This window comes from Conger conger, chromosome 7, assembly GCF_963514075.1.
Source record: "Conger conger chromosome 7, fConCon1.1, whole genome shotgun sequence".
NCBI lineage: Eukaryota > Metazoa > Chordata > Actinopteri > Anguilliformes > Congridae > Conger > Conger conger.
Window position 1 is genome coordinate 24835953 of NC_083766.1, and position 22444 is coordinate 24858396.

The 22444-nt window shown below is 48.6% G+C and overlaps 1 protein-coding gene across 3 annotated transcripts in view; it reads right to left on the reverse strand.

Moving 5' to 3' along the window:
- LOC133132571 (serine/threonine-protein phosphatase 2A 55 kDa regulatory subunit B beta isoform-like) overlaps positions 1–22444 on the reverse strand; it is a 68537-nt gene that overhangs the window by 9968 nt on the left and 36125 nt on the right. For 2 of the 3 annotated variants that reach the window (XM_061248065.1, XM_061248066.1), the window contains exons 2-4: positions 7065–7162; positions 4036–4201; positions 2817–2929 (exon numbers count right to left, since the gene is read on the reverse strand). In XM_061248065.1, coding sequence (XP_061104049.1) covers positions 2817–2929; positions 4036–4201; positions 7065–7162 — 377 coding nt within the window. Of the gene's footprint in view, positions 1–2816; positions 2930–4035; positions 4202–7064; positions 7163–10216; positions 10319–22444 lie in introns of those variants that run through there. The other variant, XM_061248067.1, reaches the window with a different exon arrangement.

The following is a 22444-nucleotide window of genomic DNA, read 5'->3' on the forward strand; positions in this document are numbered from 1 at the left end:
TTTAACACCAACACCACGGCACCCACAATCACCACACACTGATTTAACACCAACACCACAGCACCCACAATCACCGCTCACAGATTTAACACTAACACCACGGCACCCACAATCACCGCACACTGATTTAACACCAACACCACGGCACCCACAATCACCACACACTGATTTAACACCAACACCACGGCACCCACAATCACCACACGGATTTAACACCAACACCACGGCACCCACAATCACCACACACTGATTTAACACCAACACCACGGCACCCACAATCACCACTCACAGATTTAACACCAACACCATGGCACCCACAATCACCGCACACGGATTTAACACCAACACCACGGCACCCACAATCACCACACACTGATTTAACACCAACACCTGTCCAACATGGCACCCACAATCACCGCACACGGATTTAACACCAACACCACGGCACCCACAATCACCACACTGATTTAACACCAACACCACGGCACCCACAATCACCACACTGATTTAACACCAACACCTGTCCAACATGGCACCCACAATCACCACACACTGATTTAACACCAACACCACGGCACCCACAATCACCACACAGATTTAACACCAACACCACGGCACCCACAATCACCACACACTGATTTAACACCAACACCACGGCACCCACAATCACCACTCACAGATTTAACACCAACACCATGGCACCCACAATCACCGCACACGGATTTAACACCAACACCACGGCACCCACAATCACCACACACTGATTTAACACCAACACCTGTCCAACATGGCACCCATAATCACCGCACACGGACTTAACAACTTAACGCCAACACCAGCTTCCCGTACGCCGCACTAACCGGATCACACGGCAGGAGGAGGAGCCGGCCGACTGGCAGGTTCAGGCGGGGCGGAGCCGCCCGCCGAGACACGGACAAATCTGCCCCTCCGCCCCCCTTCCCCCGTCCCACTGCAGGCACCGGCCCCAAATCAGAGAGCGCGACCGTCAGACCCCGCGGAGGGAGACAGGGGGCCACACATCCTCCAGATGTAATTACGGGCGCGTTCGGCCTGACAGGCGGAGCGCTTTACGGCCGGCGGAGGCAGGCCGGTGAGGGGGGCGTTTGTCACTCTGAGCGCCGGCCTGCTGATGAGCTCTGGGCCGATATATCCACTCACCGCACCAACGAGCCGGCAGCCTCCCCGTCAGCAGCGGCGACATTAAACACCGAACGCGCAAACAGTCACATTTCACGTGATATACTCCACTTCCACACCGCTCCGCACCTCGTCATTCCCATCACTTAGAGCGGCCATTATGCAGCGGGATGTCTGTGCGAAAAGTAACATACAGGATGTGGGAAACGGATGAACCGACTCTCTCTTACAGGAGCTGTAACACGAACAAACAGGGATTTACGCACCGCAAACACTTAACATCTTTGCGGGCGTGGTGAAACCTTTCGTGTATACTGCATATTCTAGATCTAGATCTCTACGCAGAGCCATTTTTATGCGTACTCCATACATACTCCATATACAACAGCCTTTACTGATGCCACACTATATGTGGTTCTGCTGCAGTTAATGTTGTGGTACTACATTTAGAGAGCAGCATGTCACGGGTTTGAATCGCAGGTTGAGACTGCTCGTGTTTCCTTGAGCAAGAGGCTTCACATGAAGTCTGAAAGAATACATGCAGCAGTATAAACTGATAATGGACTTTAAAAAATAAACTGTAACCTTGTAAACGTTAAAGCGCTGTGGATTTGAAGGATTCACCTGCCAAGTGGAAGCGGGGGTACGGCCCCCTAATCCGTAAACAGAATTCGGAAGTGAATTAGGAGACAGACGGACCTCCGCTCACTGATCAGATCTCCATTTAAACTGCGTGCTGTCCTGGTGCTGTCTGAGCGGTGAACTCAAGGTCGCGAGGGTGTCAGCGATGATGACGATGATGAGGTCGCGTGGCGGATGAGTGATTGCGGGCGGCTTGAATAACGGCGGGAAGGGGGGGGGGGGGGGGTTACTAGGATGGTCACCTGGGGGGAGGGCCTGTCAATATGGTCTGGGGGGGAGGGGGGGGGGGGGATGACACACTGGCCATGACTTTGGACAGATGGACCTCCCACTAAGTTACCCATCTTCCACAGCATGGATCCTGATCCCTAACCCAACCACCCCCCCCACACACGCACACGCACACACCCCAACAAACACCCCACACACGCACACACCCCACAAACACCCCACACATGCACACACCCCACAAACACCCCACACACGCACACACCCCACAAACACCCCACACACGCACACACCCCACACACACCCCACACACCCCACACATGTACAGACCCCACAAACACCCCACACACACACACCCCACACACACCCCACACCCCACACATGCACACACCCCACACACACCCCACACACGCACACACCCCACAAACACCCCACACACGCACACTCCACACACGCACACACCCCACACACCCCACAAACACCCCACATACGCACACACCCCACACATGCACACCAGCTCTGGGTCAAATGCTTAATTGTTTTGGATTAAAATACTCTTCTACTCCCTCCGTGTCTGTACATCTATACAGAGGGTAACATTGCATTCATCACTATTGGGAGTTATATTTAAAATTTTACATTTGGGAAGGACATTTTGAGACACTCCCTTATAGTGTAACCGTAACCAGGTTTCAACAAAAGGTATAAAAAGGCCACCCAGGTCAGCTCCCCAGTTCCACACCCATCTCACGGCCTCCTCCTCAGAGGGGTCGCGACCCCTGGCTCACCCGCAGCGCCGTGATGGTGGTGGGGTCGCGGATCCGCCCGTCATCGTCCTTCAGGTTGTAGCCCTCCGGTCGCTTGTCTCTCTCGCTGATCTTCCACAGCTTCACCGTCTTATCTACGGGCAGCAGAGGGAGCAGCGGGGTCAGGGCCTGACGCTGAGGCGGGGCTCCGGTACCACAACAAGGCCAGGCCGTATTTAAAATGGCCGACTCATCCCGTTTAAAGTGTTCAGTAAGCAGTAAACAGGACATCTTTATTTTAGAGCGTCACTGACAATGCTTCAGATCAATGTGGCTATTAATGGTTCATTGATTCTCAATGATGCATTTATGCCTGTGTTATATTTCCTCATAAAATACACGCACTGAGCACTTTATTAGGAACATCTACTTATTCATGCGATTATCTAATCAGTCAATCGTGTGGCAGCAGTGCAATGCATTAAATCACGCAGATATGGGTCAGGAGGTTTAGTTATTGTTCACATCAACCATCAGAAGGGGGAAAAATGTGATCTAAGTGACCGTGGAATGATTGTTGGTGGCAGACAGGGTGGTTTGAATATTTCAGAAACTGCCAATCTCCTGGGATTTTTCATGCACAACCTCTAAATTGATAAACTACAGCAGCAGAAGACTTAAAAAGAAAAAAAAATTAATCTAATAAATACCTAATACAGTGCTCACTGAGTCTATAATGTTCATGTTTATGCCAGTGATAATATTTGGGCAGTATCTGAGAGAAAAATTTTGTAATTGAATTTACAGCCAGAATTCTTTTTCATTACTAGTTACTCCTGATTTATTGTCTGTTGTACTTCATAAATTCACAATGTGCTCAAACATATGGCTTTAATATATTTTTCACAAAGACACATTCGACAGTAATCTGTCAGTGGTGTCCAAGCAGACAGCAACCTGCATATCTACCAAAGTGCTGATGGGCGGGGCTATCACACAATAGCAAACCACGGTGATTGGAACTTCTTCTGACACTTCCGCAATTTGGTTGGAAATTAGTATGGAGGATATTTTTTGCATACTGCCCATCGCGTACTCAAAAAATATGCACTAAAAATCACAGTGTGCTTAGTTGAGAGCACATACTTGGAGGACACAGTAGTTAGGAGGCTCATTCAGCAACTAAACCTGGAATACTGGCATGATTAAAAAACAGTTGGAAGGATCTGGTCATATCCAGTGTGACGGATCTAAGGCCTACCATTGGTGGAGAGCAGAAAGTAGGCGGCGTTCTGCTGCGGAAGCCAGCGTATCTTGTTGATCTTCTCCTCGATCTCCAGGCTCTTCAGGTAGTCGAACTCAGGCTCATGGCTTTGAAAGGTGCTGTAGACGTTATACTCCCCTCTCCTCTGTGGCTGATTTTTACTCTGTGGGATTAGAAGAGGTCATCAGTAAGGCAGCACTCATCAAATAGGTCTGTCCATGTTTTTATCATCTCACACGTGCATGCGTTTCGGCTGGGATTGCCTTCCTCAAGAACAGACATGGTCTTCATCCCTTTAAGGTGTGAGATCACAATTATGTGATTAGAATGTTCCTGACTGAACATTCTAGAACACTGACTCTTGATCCAACTCAGAATAGAAAATTCCAAAAAACCTAGTGCTAATTGCAAGACACCTGTGGTCAATTATGACATCACAAATAAACCACATGTCAAATATTACATTAATGGCATTTTGGCAGACACTCTTACCCAGAGCGACGTACAGTTGATTAGACTCGGCAGGAGACAATCCTCCCCTGGAGCAACGCAGGGTTAAGGGCCTTGCTCAAGGGCCCAACGGCTGTGCGGATCTTATTGTGGCTACACCGGGATTAGAACCACCGACCTTGTGGATCCCAGTGATGTGCCTTAACCACTACGCTACAGGCCGGCCACTAAAATGGTTTACGTTATGTCTGTCAGACACAGAGCTAAATATGGCTTAGCACAGGTCCAACGCAACCTGAGATCCAAGGACAGACGTCAGGAATCTGATCTCAGCCAATAGACAGGGCAAAAAAGGACAAATCGAGAGGTCAGGGCATTTGCGGAGCTGATGATTCTCCTCGTCTCTGCCGACAGACAGCAGTGTTCTGCGCAGAGGCGAGAGGCGCTATATTAACGGACCCCTCAGATCCCATTCAAAGCTGATGTAGAAGCTATACATTTTTTAAGATTGAGGTGGGATTTTGACCCCGCCCTCTCACTCGTCCAGAGATTTTTATACATGTGCATAACCAGCCAGCTAAAGGCCAAATCGCCCTGAGCCAAAGGCGATGTCATTATTTACTATTTGAGGGTTATGTCATCAGGGAGCGTTGCCGCAGTAACCGGCTACAAGCCTTTGCTTCCCTGCACTTCAGTGTGTTTCACTAGTGAACAAGCTGAGCTAACCCTGCGACACAGAGCGAACACCAAGTGTGCAGCACAGGGGATCTGAGAGGTACGCCTGCCGTGATAAAACATCCTTTCACACTGCTCTCTTCTCAAAGGGCCTGCTCCCTGGGGCTACCTGGGCGAGGCTGTGGAGCCAACACGCCCCTGTCACTCTGCCGTGAGTAGATGCCTCTTCCCTGCTCTTTCGACGTTGTTCTTTAACTGGGTGTGGGGCAGCGGTCTGCAGCCCTGGTCCTGGAGAGCTGCAGGTCCCGCCGGTTTATGGCTTTCACCTTAAAGTCAGCACCCAGTTCACCCCGTGTCATCCACCGCTCTGATTAATAATTGAGTGCAGAGTAACGAGGAAGCCAGCAGAGCCTGCATCTCTCCAGGAGCGGGGCTGCAGACCCCTGGTGTGTGGTTACACGTATCCCAGCATGCAGTGCTGTTCTACACCACTAGGCCATAGGTGATGGTGCTGAAAGCTGAGCCCCTGGCTCTTGCCCCCTGCTCTCTCTGAAAGACCACCACTCTCCCCCCTGGCTCTCTCTGAAAGACCACCACTCTGCCCCCCTCTCTTACCTCCTACTCTCTCTGAAAGACCACCACTCTGCCTCCCTCTCTTACCTACTGCTCTCTCTGAAAGACCACCACTCTGCCCCCCTCTCTTACCTCCTGCTCCCTCTGAAAGACCACCACTCTCCCCCCTCTCTTACCTCCTGCTCCCTCTGAAAGACCACCACTCTCCCCCCTGCTCTCTCTGAAAGACCACCACTCTGCCTACCTCTCTTACCTCCTGCTCCCTCTGAAAGACCACCTCTCTGCCCCCCTCTCTTACCTCCTGCTCTCTCTGAAAGACCACAACTCTGCCTCCCTCGCTTACCTCCTGCTCCCTCTGAAAGACCACCACCCTCCCCTCTCTCTTACCTCCTGCTCTCTCTGAAAGACCACCAATCTCCCCCCTCGCTTACCTCCTGCTCCCTCTGAAAGACCACCACCCTCCCCTCTCTCTTACCTCCTGCTCTCTCTGAAAGACCACCACTCTGCCTCCCTTGCTTACCTCCTGCTCCCTCTGAAAGACCACCACCCTCCCCTCTCTCTTACCTCCTGCTCTCTCTGAAAGACCACCACTCTCCCCCCTGCTCTCTCTGAAAGACCACCACTCTGCCCCCCTCTCTTACCTCCTGCTCCCTCTGAAAGACCACCACTCTCCCCCCTCTCTTACCTCCTGCTCCCTCTGAAAGACCACCACTCTCCCCCCTGCTCTCTCTGAAAGACCACCACTCTGCCTACCTCTCTTACCTCCTGCTCCCTCTGAAAGACCACCACTCTCCCCCCTGCTCTCTCTGAAAGACCACCACTCTGCCTACCTCTCTTACCTCCTGCTCCCTCTGAAAGACCACCTCTCTGCCCCCCTCTCTTACCTCCTGCTCTCTCTGAAAGACCACCACTCTGCCTCCCTCGCTTACCTCCTGCTCCCTCTGAAAGACCACCACCCTCCCCTCTCTCTTACCTCCTGCTCTCTCTGAAAGACCACCAATCTCCCCCCTCGCTTACCTCCTGCTCCCTCTGAAAGACCACCACTCTGCCCCCCTCTCTTACCTCCTGCTCCCTCTGAAAGACCACCACCCTCCCCTCTCTCTTACCTCCTGCTCTCTCTGAAAGACCACCACTCTGCCTCCCTTGCTTACCTCCTGCTCCCTCTGAAAGACCACCACCCTCCCCTCTCTCTTACCTCCTGCTCTCTCTGAAAGACCACCAATCTCCCCCCTCTCTTACCTCCTGCTCCCTCTGAAAGACCACCACTCTGACCCCCTCTCTTACCTCCTGCTCCCTCTGAAAGACCACCACCCTCCCACCTCTCTTACCTCCTGCTCCCTCTGAAAGACCACCACTCGGCCCCCCTTGTCTCCGGTGGCCAGCAGCTCCCCCGTGTGGTTGAACTCAACCGTGGAGATAATGTCAGCTGGAACAGAAGAAGGAAAAAACATTTAAAATATTTTTCATTAAAGAGAACACATTTACATTTTTATTGCATTTGGTATTCCCATGACTTGAGAGCTTTCGGATGTGTTAAATGGTATTTTGTTAAAGAATAGCTGACGACAGCCACAGGACATTCATCACATCCAGACTCGTAATTTTACCTGCCATCCGGATAATATCTCACATGGAGTGAAAACTTGTCCTCCATATTTTTTACAGAGAACCGTCACATTTTACAGAGCAGCAGAAACTAGGCCTGAACCCCTGTGATGAACATAGACTGCACTGATATATGCTCAATGCATGCTGCTATAGATCACCAAATATTCAGCCGCGATTATTACGAATCTGACACAGTGGGCTCAGCTCTGTGGCACACTGTGACAATATGACGAAAGTTGAAAGTTGAACCGTAACGATATTGAGACTGAAAGCCAGCACAAATGAAATGCTCTAAAAAGCTTTTAGCCTGACAGAAGAAGACAGAAGAACAGGCTGATTCAAATCCAGGCGCATTTAAGAGCAGCTCTCTCTCTGTCTCTCTCTCTCCTCTGTCTCTCTCTCTCTCTCTCTCTCTCTCGCTCTCTCTCTCTATCATCACTGAAGGCATCTCTGCATATCTGAGCGATTATGATCCATTATCGCACGTCCGCTGGACAGCCGAGAAGAGAAGAGACCATGACGGCAGTCTTCCCACAATGCACCAGCACGTTGTGTCAACAGGGCACGCTTCACACCAACCAGCTTTGTCTGTTTTTTTTAACTCATTGTCACCGTGTCATTGATATGCAAATCCCCTCTGACAGTGATTTCGGTGTGCAGTAATGACAGGGTAATTACAGACACCAGAGAGGAGGGGAGGAGTCAGGGGCGGAGTCAGGTGAGGGACACACGTTTCCAGTGCCTCCATCCAAGACAAAGGTCTTCCACCAGACACCCTGCATCTCAATCGGTCTCAATCAGCGGAGCCCTGAGAGAATCTCCTTTCCCCGTGACTGTTTACACATTTAAGTGCTCATTTTTCTTTCTTAGGAAACAAAAACTGAGAGCCATGAATTACATGTGACAAAATCACTTCAGAACTAAAGCTTCCAGTTAGTTATATAAGTTTTACTTCGCATAGATGATGATAGAACACTCATGTAAACATCCACAACTGTGAACATGCATGACTAAAGTACTGTTTGAAACCTGATGAATAGATCTGCCATCAAATCCAAACACTCTTGGGAGGGTGGTTATTGCTGTTTGGGGGAGTCCCTGTCTCCTTTTGATGAATACAATTTATTCTCCCATAAATGTTTTAGTGGGCACCCAAAGACATTGGATACCAACCCCTCTCTGAAGAAGTAACAGAGAACACCCCACTGCCCCACCCTCAGCACACACACACACACACACACAACCTCACACGCTCATGCGCATCTGTAATTAGACCTACAGCACAAGACTGCGCACTTCTAGAACACTCCATGTCCTCATTTGCCCAGACACAAGGCTGCATTGTCTGTCCATGTTTTCTGGCAGCACATGCGCGATGACCACAGGCGTTAGCGTTAGCATTAGCGAGTATCAGCCGCCCCAGTAACCCAGATCCACAGGCCGGGATTAAAGCCTTTTTAATTACTCAAACCCAGGGATGTATTCGTTTGTAAGTACGTTTGTAATCCCGCTCCATCCATTAAAGGCTAAACTAGGGCACTCTCACCCAGACTGCGGGAACGCAGTGCACCGGTTGCTCGGAGGATTTCATTGGCTGTGGAGCCGTGACATCAGAACCCGGCCCCCCTGTCTTTTAAGGGGGGTTTTCTACAAGCGATGATCTCCTGGGTGAAGAGGCGGATTCGCTCTTTCCTTTTCTCTTTTTTTCCTCTCCGCAGCGAAAGGATTCCCTTGTGAAGAGCGGCGTACTTTATCTGCTCAAACCAACATGCTGCCATTTTCTCTCACCAGCCAAGCGCAGACAAACACGTATTCCAGTTCATTCTACCGTACAACACCGTACCTCTCCACAGTGGTAGTACATGATTTAGCATTTTATAAATAAATGGTGATATAGTAAATAGTCTATTTCAGACAACCTCAGCTCAGAAGAAATTCTGGGAGATTCAAATTAGTCTCATAGACAACATCACCAGTCACACAGCACGCACCAGTCTAGAAAATGGGGTATCCTAATCTAACCTCCCCCAATGGACCACGACAAACACCTGCATCGCAAATCCACCATAAACACAAAGGTAGAGACCAGCAGCAATAATGTTTTAATGGACCATCAAGTGATTTCAGCGCAACAGGATGATTACACTGGAGCTCCACAGCATGATTACACTGGAGCTCCACAGGATGATTACACTGGAGCTCCACAGCATGATTACACTGGAGCTCCACAGGATTACACTGGAGCACCACAGCATGATTACACTGGAGCTCAACAGCATGATTACACTGGAGCTCCACAGCATGATTACACTGGAGCTCCACAGCATGATTACACTGGAGCTCCACAGGATGATTATACTGGAGCTCCACAGCATGATTACACTGGAGCTCCACAGAATGATTACACTGGAGCTCCACAGAATGATTACACTGGAGCTCCACAGGATTACACTGGAGCTCCACAGCATGATTACACTGGAGCTCAGCAGTATGACTACACTGGAGCTCCACAGCATGATTACACTGGAGCTCCACAGCATGATTACACTGGAGCTCCACAGGATGATTACACTGGAGCTCCACAGGATGATTACACTGGAGCTCAGCAGCATGATTACACTGGAGCTCAGCAGTATGATTACACTGGAGCTCAGCAGGATGATTACACTGGAGCTCAGCAGTCTGACTACACTGGAGCTCAGCAGTATGACTACACTGGAGCTCAGCAGTATGACTACACTGGAGCTCCACAGGATGACTACACTGGAGCTCCACGCTCTCTGAATGCAGGCATTCAGCTACCCGGCAGGACAGCGCCTGCGCCCGTGTCCCCCGCGCGTGGGCGATCCTCCGCAGCAGGGTCCATACCCACCTTTCACTCCCTTCGGCGTGTCTTCCTCGGTCAGACGCATCAGTGCGGGAGGTCCGGGCGCACGCTAGCGCAGCGCAGCCGTTCTCTGCTGGGAGCGGGAGGAAGCTAGCGCCGCCTGCGCTTCATCTGGAGGCTGGGGCTCGCCGCTCTCCCGCCGCGCGATCGCAACGCTCCGCTACGCTACGCTACGCTCCGACCCGAGTCCGCAGCCCGCCCGCGACCGCGAGACGCCGGGCTGGCCGTGAAAAACGATCGCAGCCGAACGCGGAGGAAACAAACAAACGGAGGGAAACGGGAGGGCTCTCACACGCGATCCTCCTTTAATCTCCCCCGAGGAGCGAGAGAGGGAGAGAGGGAAAGAGGGAGAGAGAGAGCGAGAGCGCTTGTGTGCGCGAGAGAGAGAAAGAGATGAAACGAGGGAGGGGGAAGGAGGCTGTGGTGTTGTTGCTGTTTTTCCGTACCCGCACACACACGTACACGCGCGCACACACACACCTCCATCTCCGCGGGCTTAGCGCCGCCTGTTAGGGACCGTTTAAGGGAAGGGTTTCCATGACGACCCCTCCTTCTCTGGGCGAAGCCGTGTGCTGCAGACTGTGCGGTGAGCGCGGAAGCACATGTCGCATTTCGCCTTGTTTTTCTGTCTGCTAGCACGGGCGGATACTCAACACCATCCGCACTCCACGCACTTAATTACACTTACGCAACCGGGTGTGGAATGAGCACACACTCGCACACAAACAGTCTTTGTTTTTTCTTTTTGGTTTGTAGGCATTATGTAACAAATGCCTATTTTAAATTGCGCTCAATTCCAAGGGCTTTATTGTCTGGACAAGAACCAAAAACACTCATCCAGACATAATCTGCGCCCGGCTGTCAGACAGCGGTACAGGGTCAGGGTTCTGTTAAATTGGGGTTATACACAAATGCGTGTTTCAATAAAGGTGTCCAAATTCATTTTCAGAAGAAGTGGTTTGAAAAAAAAAAAACAACAACAACAGAAGAAGATAATTTGTTTGTGTGCTTGCAGGATAGAGCGGTTTGGTGTGGTGCAAAGCTAACAATGCCTCCACTAGGCAACCAGCCCCCCACCCAAAGCTGTGAAAGCCAGCTATTGTGTCTGCTGTAATCACGCTCTTTTCATCCTGTTTTAAGATGTTTTTTTTTCTCTCTCCGCGATTACAAAGATGTCTGTTTCTGCGCAATCCCGTTTGACGGGAATAAAAATGAAAGTCAGGACGAGCAACGAGCCCCTCCGTTTCGCCGCGTCGATGTGTTTGCTGAAAACAAGCTAAACCCAGGAGTACTGAAAGAATAAGCCAAAACGCACGCTCGCACATGAATTACTGTACTGCAGAGTAACTGTAACAGAACACAAATATGATACCAACAATGCTTGAAGGAAGCCGTAAATGAACACTTCCAGGGCACTCTCGACAATACAATTTGAAGGCCTTTCTCGCGACGTCATATTCACAAAGGGAACTACAAAAGATCGGCAGAGGGGTTGGGAGAATCAAGCACTAGTGTGGCCTCAGGGGCTTAGGGCCAGCCTTAGCGGATTTTCCTGTTTTCCTGCTTTTCTCTAAAGCGTCTGTGTGAGATAAAAAGCACCACGCAGATGTAGCTGAGCTGAACCGCATGCCCGATGAGGCCGGTCCCCTGGCGGTAGAGCAGTCCCGACGTCTCCGACTGCGGTAAACAACGCGCACCGCCGCAGAGCGAGGCGTTCGCCGTGATTTTAGCCCGGCCTCCACCGAGGGGACACCCCCCGGAGAGGCGGGAGACAGGCGGGGCACATCCGCTCCCCCGTCACGGCCGCGCTTCTGCGCCCGTCCGCGAGGACGGCTCTTTTCCACGCTCCCTGGGCTGGCAGCGCACAGCGAGCCCAGAGCTTTAAACGCACCAATCCGATTACAGAGAGCGAGCGCAGAACGGCACTCTGGGAGGGCGGGGAATACATACATCTAAATCATATTCAGATGTTTCACTGGAGCTGAATTTTAAATTTCTCCTTTTTTACCATGCGAGGAATGTGCTGACCTAATTAGGCCCTGGGAGTACACATTTGCGATGCTTTTTTTAGCACATCCTCCTCCTAACCCGCAGAAGCACAGCAGCTACAAAGAGAATAAAACAACAACTAAGTATTCTGTGTGAAAATACGCCGCAGAGAAAAATCATGTTCTAACAGCCCAAGCACCAGAGCTAATGTTCCTCACATTACATTTCTCTCTCTAAGGTTGAGTCTGGCCTGGTTATGTCTCATTTTTATTTCATTTTCTAACAGCCTTCTTGGTAATTATTTGGGATTTTACTGTGGGTAAAAGGTTGCACTTGTTTAGATATACTGCCAAAATGCTTTAAATGGAATGCCTCTATAGAACAGGAAATGTCCCAATTAGAATGCCTCTATAGAACATGGTATGCTTAAATTAGAATGATTCTGCAGAACCTGAAATGATTTAAATGTAATACTTCTATAGGACCTGAAATGCTTTAAACGTAATACTTCTATAGGACCTGAAATGCTTTAAATGTAATACTTCTTTTGAATAGAAACAGAAGGATTAAATGTAATTCAGGTTGCCTCCCTGGACGAAAGCACACACAGCTTCAAGATTACAGCTGCACTCTTCAGTTCTCTGGTATGAGTGGGGCTGAGATCACAGGTGGCTGCTGCCACACACAGTACAGTATGTGTGTGGTGTAAAACACAGCACAGCTCCAGTCTGGTTTCTAATTCCCCACAGTCCTGTTTTACGGTGAACATACGCGCTGCACTGACCTGGCAACCCTGCACCAGATGAGCAGCAGAAGGAGCTGATAAATCACAGAGCCAGCCAGGCTTGAAACAACGAGGGGGGGGTGGGGGGGGGTCAAAGGTTTGGCTTCGGTAAAAAAGTGTGGGACCCTGATAAGGGGAAATATCCATCGGGGGCGGTGATGTGAAGTTTGTCTCTCCGGGACACGCGTGGCGCTAAATCACACTCCCTCATCAAAGAGTGCTCTGTCACGCATCACACTGATTGGATGGAGCACTCTCCAGCACTGCTGCCGGCTGATTGGACGGACGGGGGACTGGGTGCTCTGGGCTCCTGTACGTGCTGAATCACTCTGTGGTGCTGCAGTATCAGGGCCAGACGCTACGACCTGTACGACCCTCCCGTGCCGCACTGAGACCGAACGAACGGCATCCTCCGTGGCACTGAGATCCACACAGCAAAGGGGCCACGATTCATTTAACCCTTTGAAGTGTAGCTTTTTTAGAATGTTTTTTTATTTATTATTATTTTAAGTCAGTGTTCTATAACTCCAGTGGTTTCAGTAAAGGCCAGTTTATAGCTTGGCGATCTATAAACAGACGATGGATACTGCTACAGTCTTGCCGCCATTCTGCCATCGCTGAACGATGACGCTCATGAAAACTATAAACTAAGAACTCATCGCCGAAGTGCAGTCACCGTGAGCTCAAGACATGGAAGCCAGCTGATGACACTTCACTAAAGATAATTACAGATGAGAACGTTCTATGATAAGGTTGTCATGACAATTGAGCCAGTGATGGGGGTCAAAGTTCAATACAATTTATGTCTCAGCGACAGGCACAACAATGATCGCGACAACATCGTCCATCGTTCTAGTGTTAACTAAAAGTCATTGCATGTTAAAGGTCAATGTGTTAATCGCTGGTGGGAATGGTCATACAACGCTGAACTATAAACTGGCCTTCACCAGTAGTGATTGTTACATCAGCATTAGAATGATCAGTTAAGAAGATTCTTATCCCTTTTTTGTGACATCACAACCATACAGGATTAAATTCACTCCGTAGAGTCTGATCATGTGACAGGTCATGTAGTCGGGTAAGTGGTTAAGAACAAAGCAACAACATTAAAGTGGGTCAACAAGCCTCGTCCATAAGACTCAAACTAAATCGACTAAATCTTGACTATGCGGTGACACCGTTGTTGACAGAAATATTGCATAACGTGACAAAGAAATAAAACATTGTAATTAAGCACAAAGTTGCACTTAATCCGAGGGAATTATGAGCAGGAAATTGCTGTCAAGGTGCGCTCTGATTGAGGATCTCCGTGCAGCACGGATTAGTGCTGCTGCGCTTTTGGTTGGTGGGTGATGTGGGTCAGCAGATTGCTTTCAGGATAATCGGGCGTGACCGGGTCACACAGCCGGCCTCCCCCTGCCCCCCGCTGGCTTCATTCACTCCTCACGTCCATCAAAACAGACACTGTCTTTGGAACTGTCGTCACCGCAGCCTTGGAAGAAATCATCAAAACATACATTTCTACTTTACAATCGAGCGCAAGGGCATGACCTGCTGCTCATGTGGCAAACCAGAAAAGGCTTGTTTAACAACTAATATAATGTTTCTTTAAAAAGAAAACAAAAACTTTACGGTCTGAAAAATATTAGGGCATGACCTGCTGTCTGAATAGAAGTCACGTCATGACAACACGGCTAATAATAAGTATCTTTAATGAAGAGTAACCGAAATGACTAAGAAAAAGCCCCGTGCTTGATTCTAACGAGCTTAATTAAGAGATTGGATTTAGACCTGCCTTTTGAGTCCTCAGATACAGAGTCAGGGCTTCCTGTAGCAGTCTGAGAGAGGGGACACACCTGGCATGTCTCAGGGCGATACGCAGGCCTACGTTCAAACAGTATTTGTTTTGGATTCATATACATTCCTGCTTTGATGGAGCTTGCCTGGTGCACTGGAACAAATGAAATGATAAGCCCTGCCCATCAGCTCCTCCCACCAGGCTGAAATGCAGCAGGCAAGATCAATAGAGCACAGAAAAGTATTCGAAACCGAAAGGAAACAGCAGTGGATTCGGCCCTCCGCACTGCGGTGGCCCTCTGCAGTAATTAGCAACGCTAATCCCATACGCTGCCAGCACTGTCAGCATCTCCCACCCCTCTCACTGGGATATATATATATATACAGAGACACATCAGTCTGCACTGCAATGCGACTGCAGTCCTCAAACCCGATCAATGAAGCCGAGTGCTATTAAAGTCCAGTAGCAGTATATTAGTTCGCCTGATGGACAGCCTGTCTGGGGAGACTTACGTAATGCGCATTTTCACTCGGATAAGGCACAGCGAAACGTCCAGTGTTAACTCGACTCCAACGGAGTACATCGGGGTCAGGGTCGGAGTCCAGTAGGGACCAGAGCAGGACCACATGTATTCGGTAATTGTTACTTTAACACTGGACTTTGGTTGAGTTCTGTCAGCAGAATGAGAGGGCATAAATGGAAATTAGCAAAGGACAAATTCTGAAATGACATTAGGAAGTATTTCTTCACACAGAGAGTAGTCACTGTGTGAACAGATTGCCTCCCTGTAGTGGATGAGGAAACTGTGGGGGTGTTCAAGACCAGGCATGATACAATACAATCTAAGCTTTTAGGTAAACTAAGCAACAGGTACATTTTAGTGGTAGGAAAACCTTAGCTTTGCTGGGCTGAATGGCCTGTTCTCCTTGTTATATGTTATGCTACGCTGTGGATATCCATCTCATTATTTTCTGTTTGCCACAAACGTTAGCTAACGTTAGCTAGCAGTTTAAAAAGGTAGTGTGTGGCAAACAGAATTTGCTGCCAATGGGGAAAATGCAGAGAGAACAAATGTTGACAATTATTTGGCTGTTATAACACACTTTAATCAATTTAATATTTGCTCTTACCAGAAAACTAAATCACAGGTAAGCAGCTAGCTGGCACCCATTTGTATTCCCTGCTGAAAAAAACAGCTCAAGGTTTTGAAACAGCCAGCTCCATACTCAACATGATTTAACCAGCTTCATACTCAGCATGGCTTGAAACAGCTAGTTGGTATTTCAAGCTGGTCATGGCTGGATTTTACGCCAGGGTTAAAAAGGTGTTGGTGGCAAACTAAATGGAATGTCCATTTTTCAAACATAGATAGCAGCGAACGTTTGCGGTCTTGAACGCATGTCTTGGAAGACGGCGGAGGTGACGGACCAGTGACGGTACGATCAGAGGGCGATTTCCAGTCCGCATCCACCGACCAGGGCTGCAGGAAGGACATCTGCCCCGGCCAGACCAAGCTATGATTCAATTTCGCCTCATCATCGTCCCAGATCCAGCGAAGAGGCGGATTGTTTAAGCGCTATCCGTCTCCATGGCTTTGAACACCTGCCTGTTTCCCCTTTGAAATCCAGACTGTCTGTATCTGTACACGCGCAGTGGCTTCACAAAAGTATTCACACCCCTTCACTTTCCAGCTTTCACACTCTATTGTGTTCTAGATAATAGATTTGCAAAAGTATCTAAAAAACATGCATTCACTTTGTCATTATGGGCTATTGAGTGTACATCGACCGGAAAAACGGCAATTTCATCCCTTTAAAATGACATCTACTACGCACTAAAGTGAGCGAAAAGAACGAATACTTCCTGAAGCCCCTGCACGTCTATTCCAGCGCACAGGGAGCCTCAGCGTGGCAGATTAACAGGCCTTTCCTCCCGCGGGGATGCCAGCCTGGCAGCAGCGGGCAGATTTACAGCGCCCACAGGGCGTCGTGAAGCGCGGTTATCCAAGGTTGCGCCGGCATTAGCATTCAGAGCGCCGGCCCTGCCCCCGCGCCGGCTCCCCTGTGTTAGAGCCTGTTCACAGAGCGTCTGACAGCACGAGCCGCGTGTGGTTCTGCGAGCCTTACGCAACGTTACACTGCGCGATTTGAACCCGCAACCCTGCAGCTGTAGCACAGCCCCGTCCAGCAAAACGCTGGAACGCTCTCTCGCAAATGTCCACGGTCTTACTTTGAGTCTACCGTGCATAGGCAGTTCATTACATTATTGGCATTTGGCAGACGCTCTTATCCAGAGCGACGTACAGTTGATTAGACTAAGCAGGAGACAATCCTCCCCTGGAGCAATGCAGGGTTAAGGGCCTTGCTCAAGGGCCCAACGGTGTGGATCTTATTGTGGATACACCGGGATTAGAACCACCGACATTGCGTGTCCCAGTCATTTACCTTAACCGCTACGCTATAGGCCGCCCCCCATAAGCACCATCTCCAAGGTCAATCGTGAGATGCATGCTTTTTATGTGGTATATCGGTGATTTAATACACTTTTGATGATCACATGAGATTGTTGCTTATCTGCTGCGGCTGGGTATTTAATAGACACAGACATTTCCTCTCATCTAATTACAATATTGAATTACTGAATCAAACTATATCATGGTTCATTTTGAGATAGCTGGATATCAATTTTCTTTAATATGTTTATGGCTTGGCTCCCATATTTAGAATGTGCAATTCAGCTCAACATGAACGAATGAAATGCTCAAGTAAATCCATGCCTGAAGTAAAAAATTAAACAAATGATGAATTAATTGATAAAAAAGACATATAGGCCTTATTCAAAAGATTCTTCAGAAAAGGTTTAATAAATTTACTTTATGAATGCATACCACAAACCAGCATATTGAGTCTTAAAGTTATAGTTTTCAATAAGAGTTGGCTGCATGAAATGTAATGCAACGGCTGACAGCGCTTTAATTTCTGGGCACTAAAGTCAAAGCCGCCATGTTTTTAAAACATTCCTGTTGTACTGTCGCAACCTGAACACTCCTCTACACAGCGAAAAGTTCAGTGTTAATTCAACTCTAACAGTCCAATGGGGACCATATGTACTCCTGTAAGAGCTGATTTAACACTGAACATTTTACGGTACATCTGCTCTAGAATGTGTATTTCAGAGTGCCCTGGTATCCCAGAATCCTCTCTGTGCACACTGGGAACACAAATCAGAGTGCTGGCATCCTCGGCCAAGGCCGAAACAAATTAAAACTTAGTGATTGAATGCTGTGGGGAGGGGCTAGGCCTTCCAAAGAAATCAATCCCTAGATGAAATTAGAGGGAGGGAGAGAGGGAGAGATAGAGAGAGATGGGAATGGGATTTGAACTTATGACATCGTCAATATCAGAGATACATGAAATAGATTGATACCTTGTTCTCACTGTACACTGTCTGCTCACTGTTTGACCTTATAAAAATACAGGAAGATATTGTGAGAAATAGGAGCAGGGATTCCTTAGGGCGCAGCGGGGGAGGGGGGTTTAATAAACATTACACCCCTTCAAGAGACACGTACACAATCTCTCTCAAACACACGTACACAAACTCTCTTTATCAAACCCTGTCTCTCTCTGTCTCTCTCTCTCACACACACACACACACACACACACACTCCACTCATCACCCACAGCCCTGTTCGCCTTGCGTGCCTGACAGGGGGGAAACGGTTGTAGCAACTCTCTCTCTCTCTCTCTCTCTCTCTCTCTCGTTATTAGTTCTGGGCCTGGAGAAGGCACTGCTGGGACAGGTGAATGTGTTTCTGTGAGTAGCCCTGGATATGAGCGTCTGATTGGACAGAGCAGCTGAATGGGCGTGACCACGGAAGGCATACAGAGGACAGGCCCGTGCACACCGCTCTCTGAGCAGTGCCACATCAACGCCATTTCAGCGCAAACCCAACAGCAGTGTGCAAAACGATTTGTATCACCAAGCCGAGCTCTTCTAAGGGAGCACTCCGGAATTTGGGGTTCTGGAATTTACCAGCTGCCTGTTAATTACTCTCAATGTTACTCTTCTTTGGTGGTCAAAAAGCTTGATACCAATATTCAAAACGTGTCTTGTCTTTCTTCAAATGTTGAAAGAGATAAAAAATATATAATTTCCCTTCGCAGTAATAGAACAGAACCTCTGGGTAGGTGTTCTTACTATGCTCATAATAGTGACCAAGAGAGACCCTGGTCTTTATGTCTGAGGCGGCCCTTGTAAGTTATGAACAAAGTGAAGAATATAAGGTAAAGTTTGGTAGAAGTAGTAGTAGTAGTAGTAGTAGTGTCTACTACTTGTCATTTCTATGGTCTGTGATTTTGGTATTGTACCATAGATGTCAGTTTTTCTGGATTCTGCTGTATACTTCCATTACTCTATGTTTTTGTGCTGTCTATGATACTGAGTCATCCCTCTTGCCAGCTCCCCCAGGAGGGCCCTTCAATAAGCGTCTCACAGTGGGAATCCGTGGCTCTGCACCAGGGATCATCAAACCAAGGCCCTCAAGGCTTCCCGGGTCTCCTGAGCCTGTGATGAAACTGGTGAAAAGGGTAATTCTGAAATTACCACTGTTACGCACACACAGATCTGTTACACCCATCTGGTCTGATTGTGTCATACTGACGATGTAACACTTGTACGTGTTGATTGTGTCATACTGATGATGTAACTCTTGCCTGGTCTGATTGGTCATACTGATGATGTAATACCTGCCTGGTCTGATTGTGTCATACTGATGATGTAACACTTGCCTGGTCTGATTGGTCATACTGATGATGTAATACCTGCCTGGTCTGATTGTGTCATACTGATGATGTAACACTTGTACCTGTTGATTGTGTCATACTGATGATGTAACGCTTGCCTGGTCTGATTGTGTCATACTGACGATGTAACACTTGTACGTGTTGATTGTGTCATACTGATGATGTAACGCTTGCCTGGTCTGATTGTGTCATACTGATGATGTAACACTTGCCTGGTCTTATTGTGTCATACTGATGATGTAACACTTGCACATGTTGATTGTGTCATACTGATATTGTAAGACTTGCCTGGTCTGATCGTGTCATACTGATTATGTTACGCCTGTTTGGGCTAATTGTGTTGTACTGATTATTTAACGCCTGTCTGTGCTGACTGTGTCGCACTGATGATGTAACACTTGAACGTGTTGATTGTGTCGTACTGATGATGTAACACCTGTCTGTGCTGTCTGCCAGCTGGCGGGATGGATGGGGAGCTTAGCGATTATAGCGATTAATGCTCCGATATCCCCTAAATTCAGATCTGAGACACTGTGAGCACATGCAGCCCAGCAGCCCGGCGCAGGGCTGTGAACAGGGACGGCAGGGCCCATTAGTGTCTCAGCGCATTCAGAGTAATAACAACCAGAGCCCCAGGGAGACCCGCCATCAGGACAACTGAGCAGAGCTGCAGTGCTGACTCAGCAAACGTGGGGTGAGAGGGCGTGTGTGCGCGCGCGTGTGTGTGCGTGTCAGTCGTGTCTGTGTGTCTGAGTGTGTATGCATGTGCGTTGTGTTTATCTGTATGTCTGTGTGTGCATGTGCACATGCATGTCTGTGTGCGTTTGTTTGTGTGTGTGTGCCGGTGGTGTGTGTCAGTTGTGTCTGGGTGTGTGCGAGAGTATATGTGTGTGTATCTGTGTACGCATGTGTGCATGTGTGTGTATGTCTGTGTGTATGTTTGAGTGTGTGTATGTCTTTGTGTATCTGTGTGTGTATGTCTGTGTGTATCTGTGTGTGCATGTATGTCTGTGTGTATGTGTGTGTGTATGCGTGTAACTCTGTGTGCATGCACGCATGTGTGCGTGTATGTGTGTATCTGTGTGTACGTGTGTGTGTGGGGGAGGGGTGCTGGTGTAGGGTTTTTTCTGAAAGAACAGCATCAGCACTCTGCATTTAATGAAGCTGTGTGTGGTGTTGCTGTCTCCCTGTCACCCCCAGCTCCCCTCCCACCCAAAACCTGCCCTCCCTCAACCCCCAGGCCTCAGCGCTGCTGTTTGTGTAATTCCAGGTCAGAGGTCAGGAGGCACCTGGGGGGGCTGCATCTGCTGCCGGTGAGGGAGGGGGGAGGGGGGAGGGGGGAGGGGGGGTGAGAGAATCAACACAGACAGATGCAGCAGCACAGCTGCCATTGCTCCATCCAGCGTGGGGAAGAAACACTTTATTCGGTACACCAGTTCAGAAGAGAACGGGCAGACTGGTTCAAGGCGACTATAACTTGCGTTACATGCGTTACAGCAGTGGTATGCAGAAGAGGTAACTTCAAGAGGAAGTTCTACAGCAGCAGAAGGCCAAAAATCAAGTCTAATAAGAAATAAAAGAATTAAAAAGCTTGTCTGGTTTATTAGAGCCTATGAAATACTCAAATACTGCAAACCCCACCTTCTGGTCCTCGTATCGGTCAGGTTCAGTTGTACCAGGCAAGATCGGCAGAGCTCAGAAAAGTATTTTGAATTCAAAACAAATATGAATTTGACCCAGGTCTGAAGCACCCAGGTCCAGATCAAAGGTGGGCAAGCAGGGCTGTATCTGATTGTGGTTTCCATGCCAACTTCTGGCCTCACTTAATTAACCCTAACATTTACACCATCTGACCTGTTCCGCGACATTTCTTGATAAGCGCAACAATGACAGACTGCTCTTGCGCCCCTATATGAAACGTTTTACTGTGATCTCATCTCCAAATGGTCCAATTGCGGTGCATACAGCCAATTTGCTCATTTAGCCAGGGCGACTGTTTGAAACAGAAACGACACACACCCACACAAAACTGCCCAATCCTGGTCCAATCCATTACACCACTCCCGCCCCTGATCTGTGACACTTCAATGGAGGACCGCCCTTCTAAATATAACCATGACGACCCAGCCTAAAGCGGTCACCATTTTACAGTCTGCACTTACAAATGGAATAAATGAAATGATGCGGTAGGGCTTTGCTCAGCATCAGTGGAGATTAGGAATAATCCTCACTAAGCAGATGAATCAAAATGGTGCTCTCCAGCTCCGCTGAAAGAGATACGGAAGACAGAATCCCCAAAATAAATAAATATATAAACTGACCTTCTCTAATGCTAATTAAATGCAGTGAATTAAAAACAAATCGCACCCCACCAGACATCAAACACATCTTTAGCTGAACTGTCAGTTAGTTAATTTATGTAGCTGAATTTACATTTGAGGGGAATCTCTAGCGCAGGGAGACCGTCGAACGCTTCGGTAAAAGTGTGTGCGTGTGCATGCGTGTGTGTCACTGACAGCCTTTGTCCCATCCATTGTTGACACAAAGAGAGCCATTGTTGGTTTTGAGCAGCGTTGAGCCACAGCCAAACAATACTCATCGATTACACGCGAGCCCACAGAAAAAAAACAAACGTGACCCTTTCAATAGAAGCGCCACGTCGAACGAACGCTCGCTAACACCCCACCAGCGCTAAAGCCACAGATCACACATATAAAACCCTGTATGGGGCGCTACTGCCTGCTCAGGCAAAACCCGCCATGTACACTTCAGCACCACACAGCGCTACTGTAAAGCCAGTGGAAAAGAGAGTGAGACAGAACAGCACTTGAAAGGCT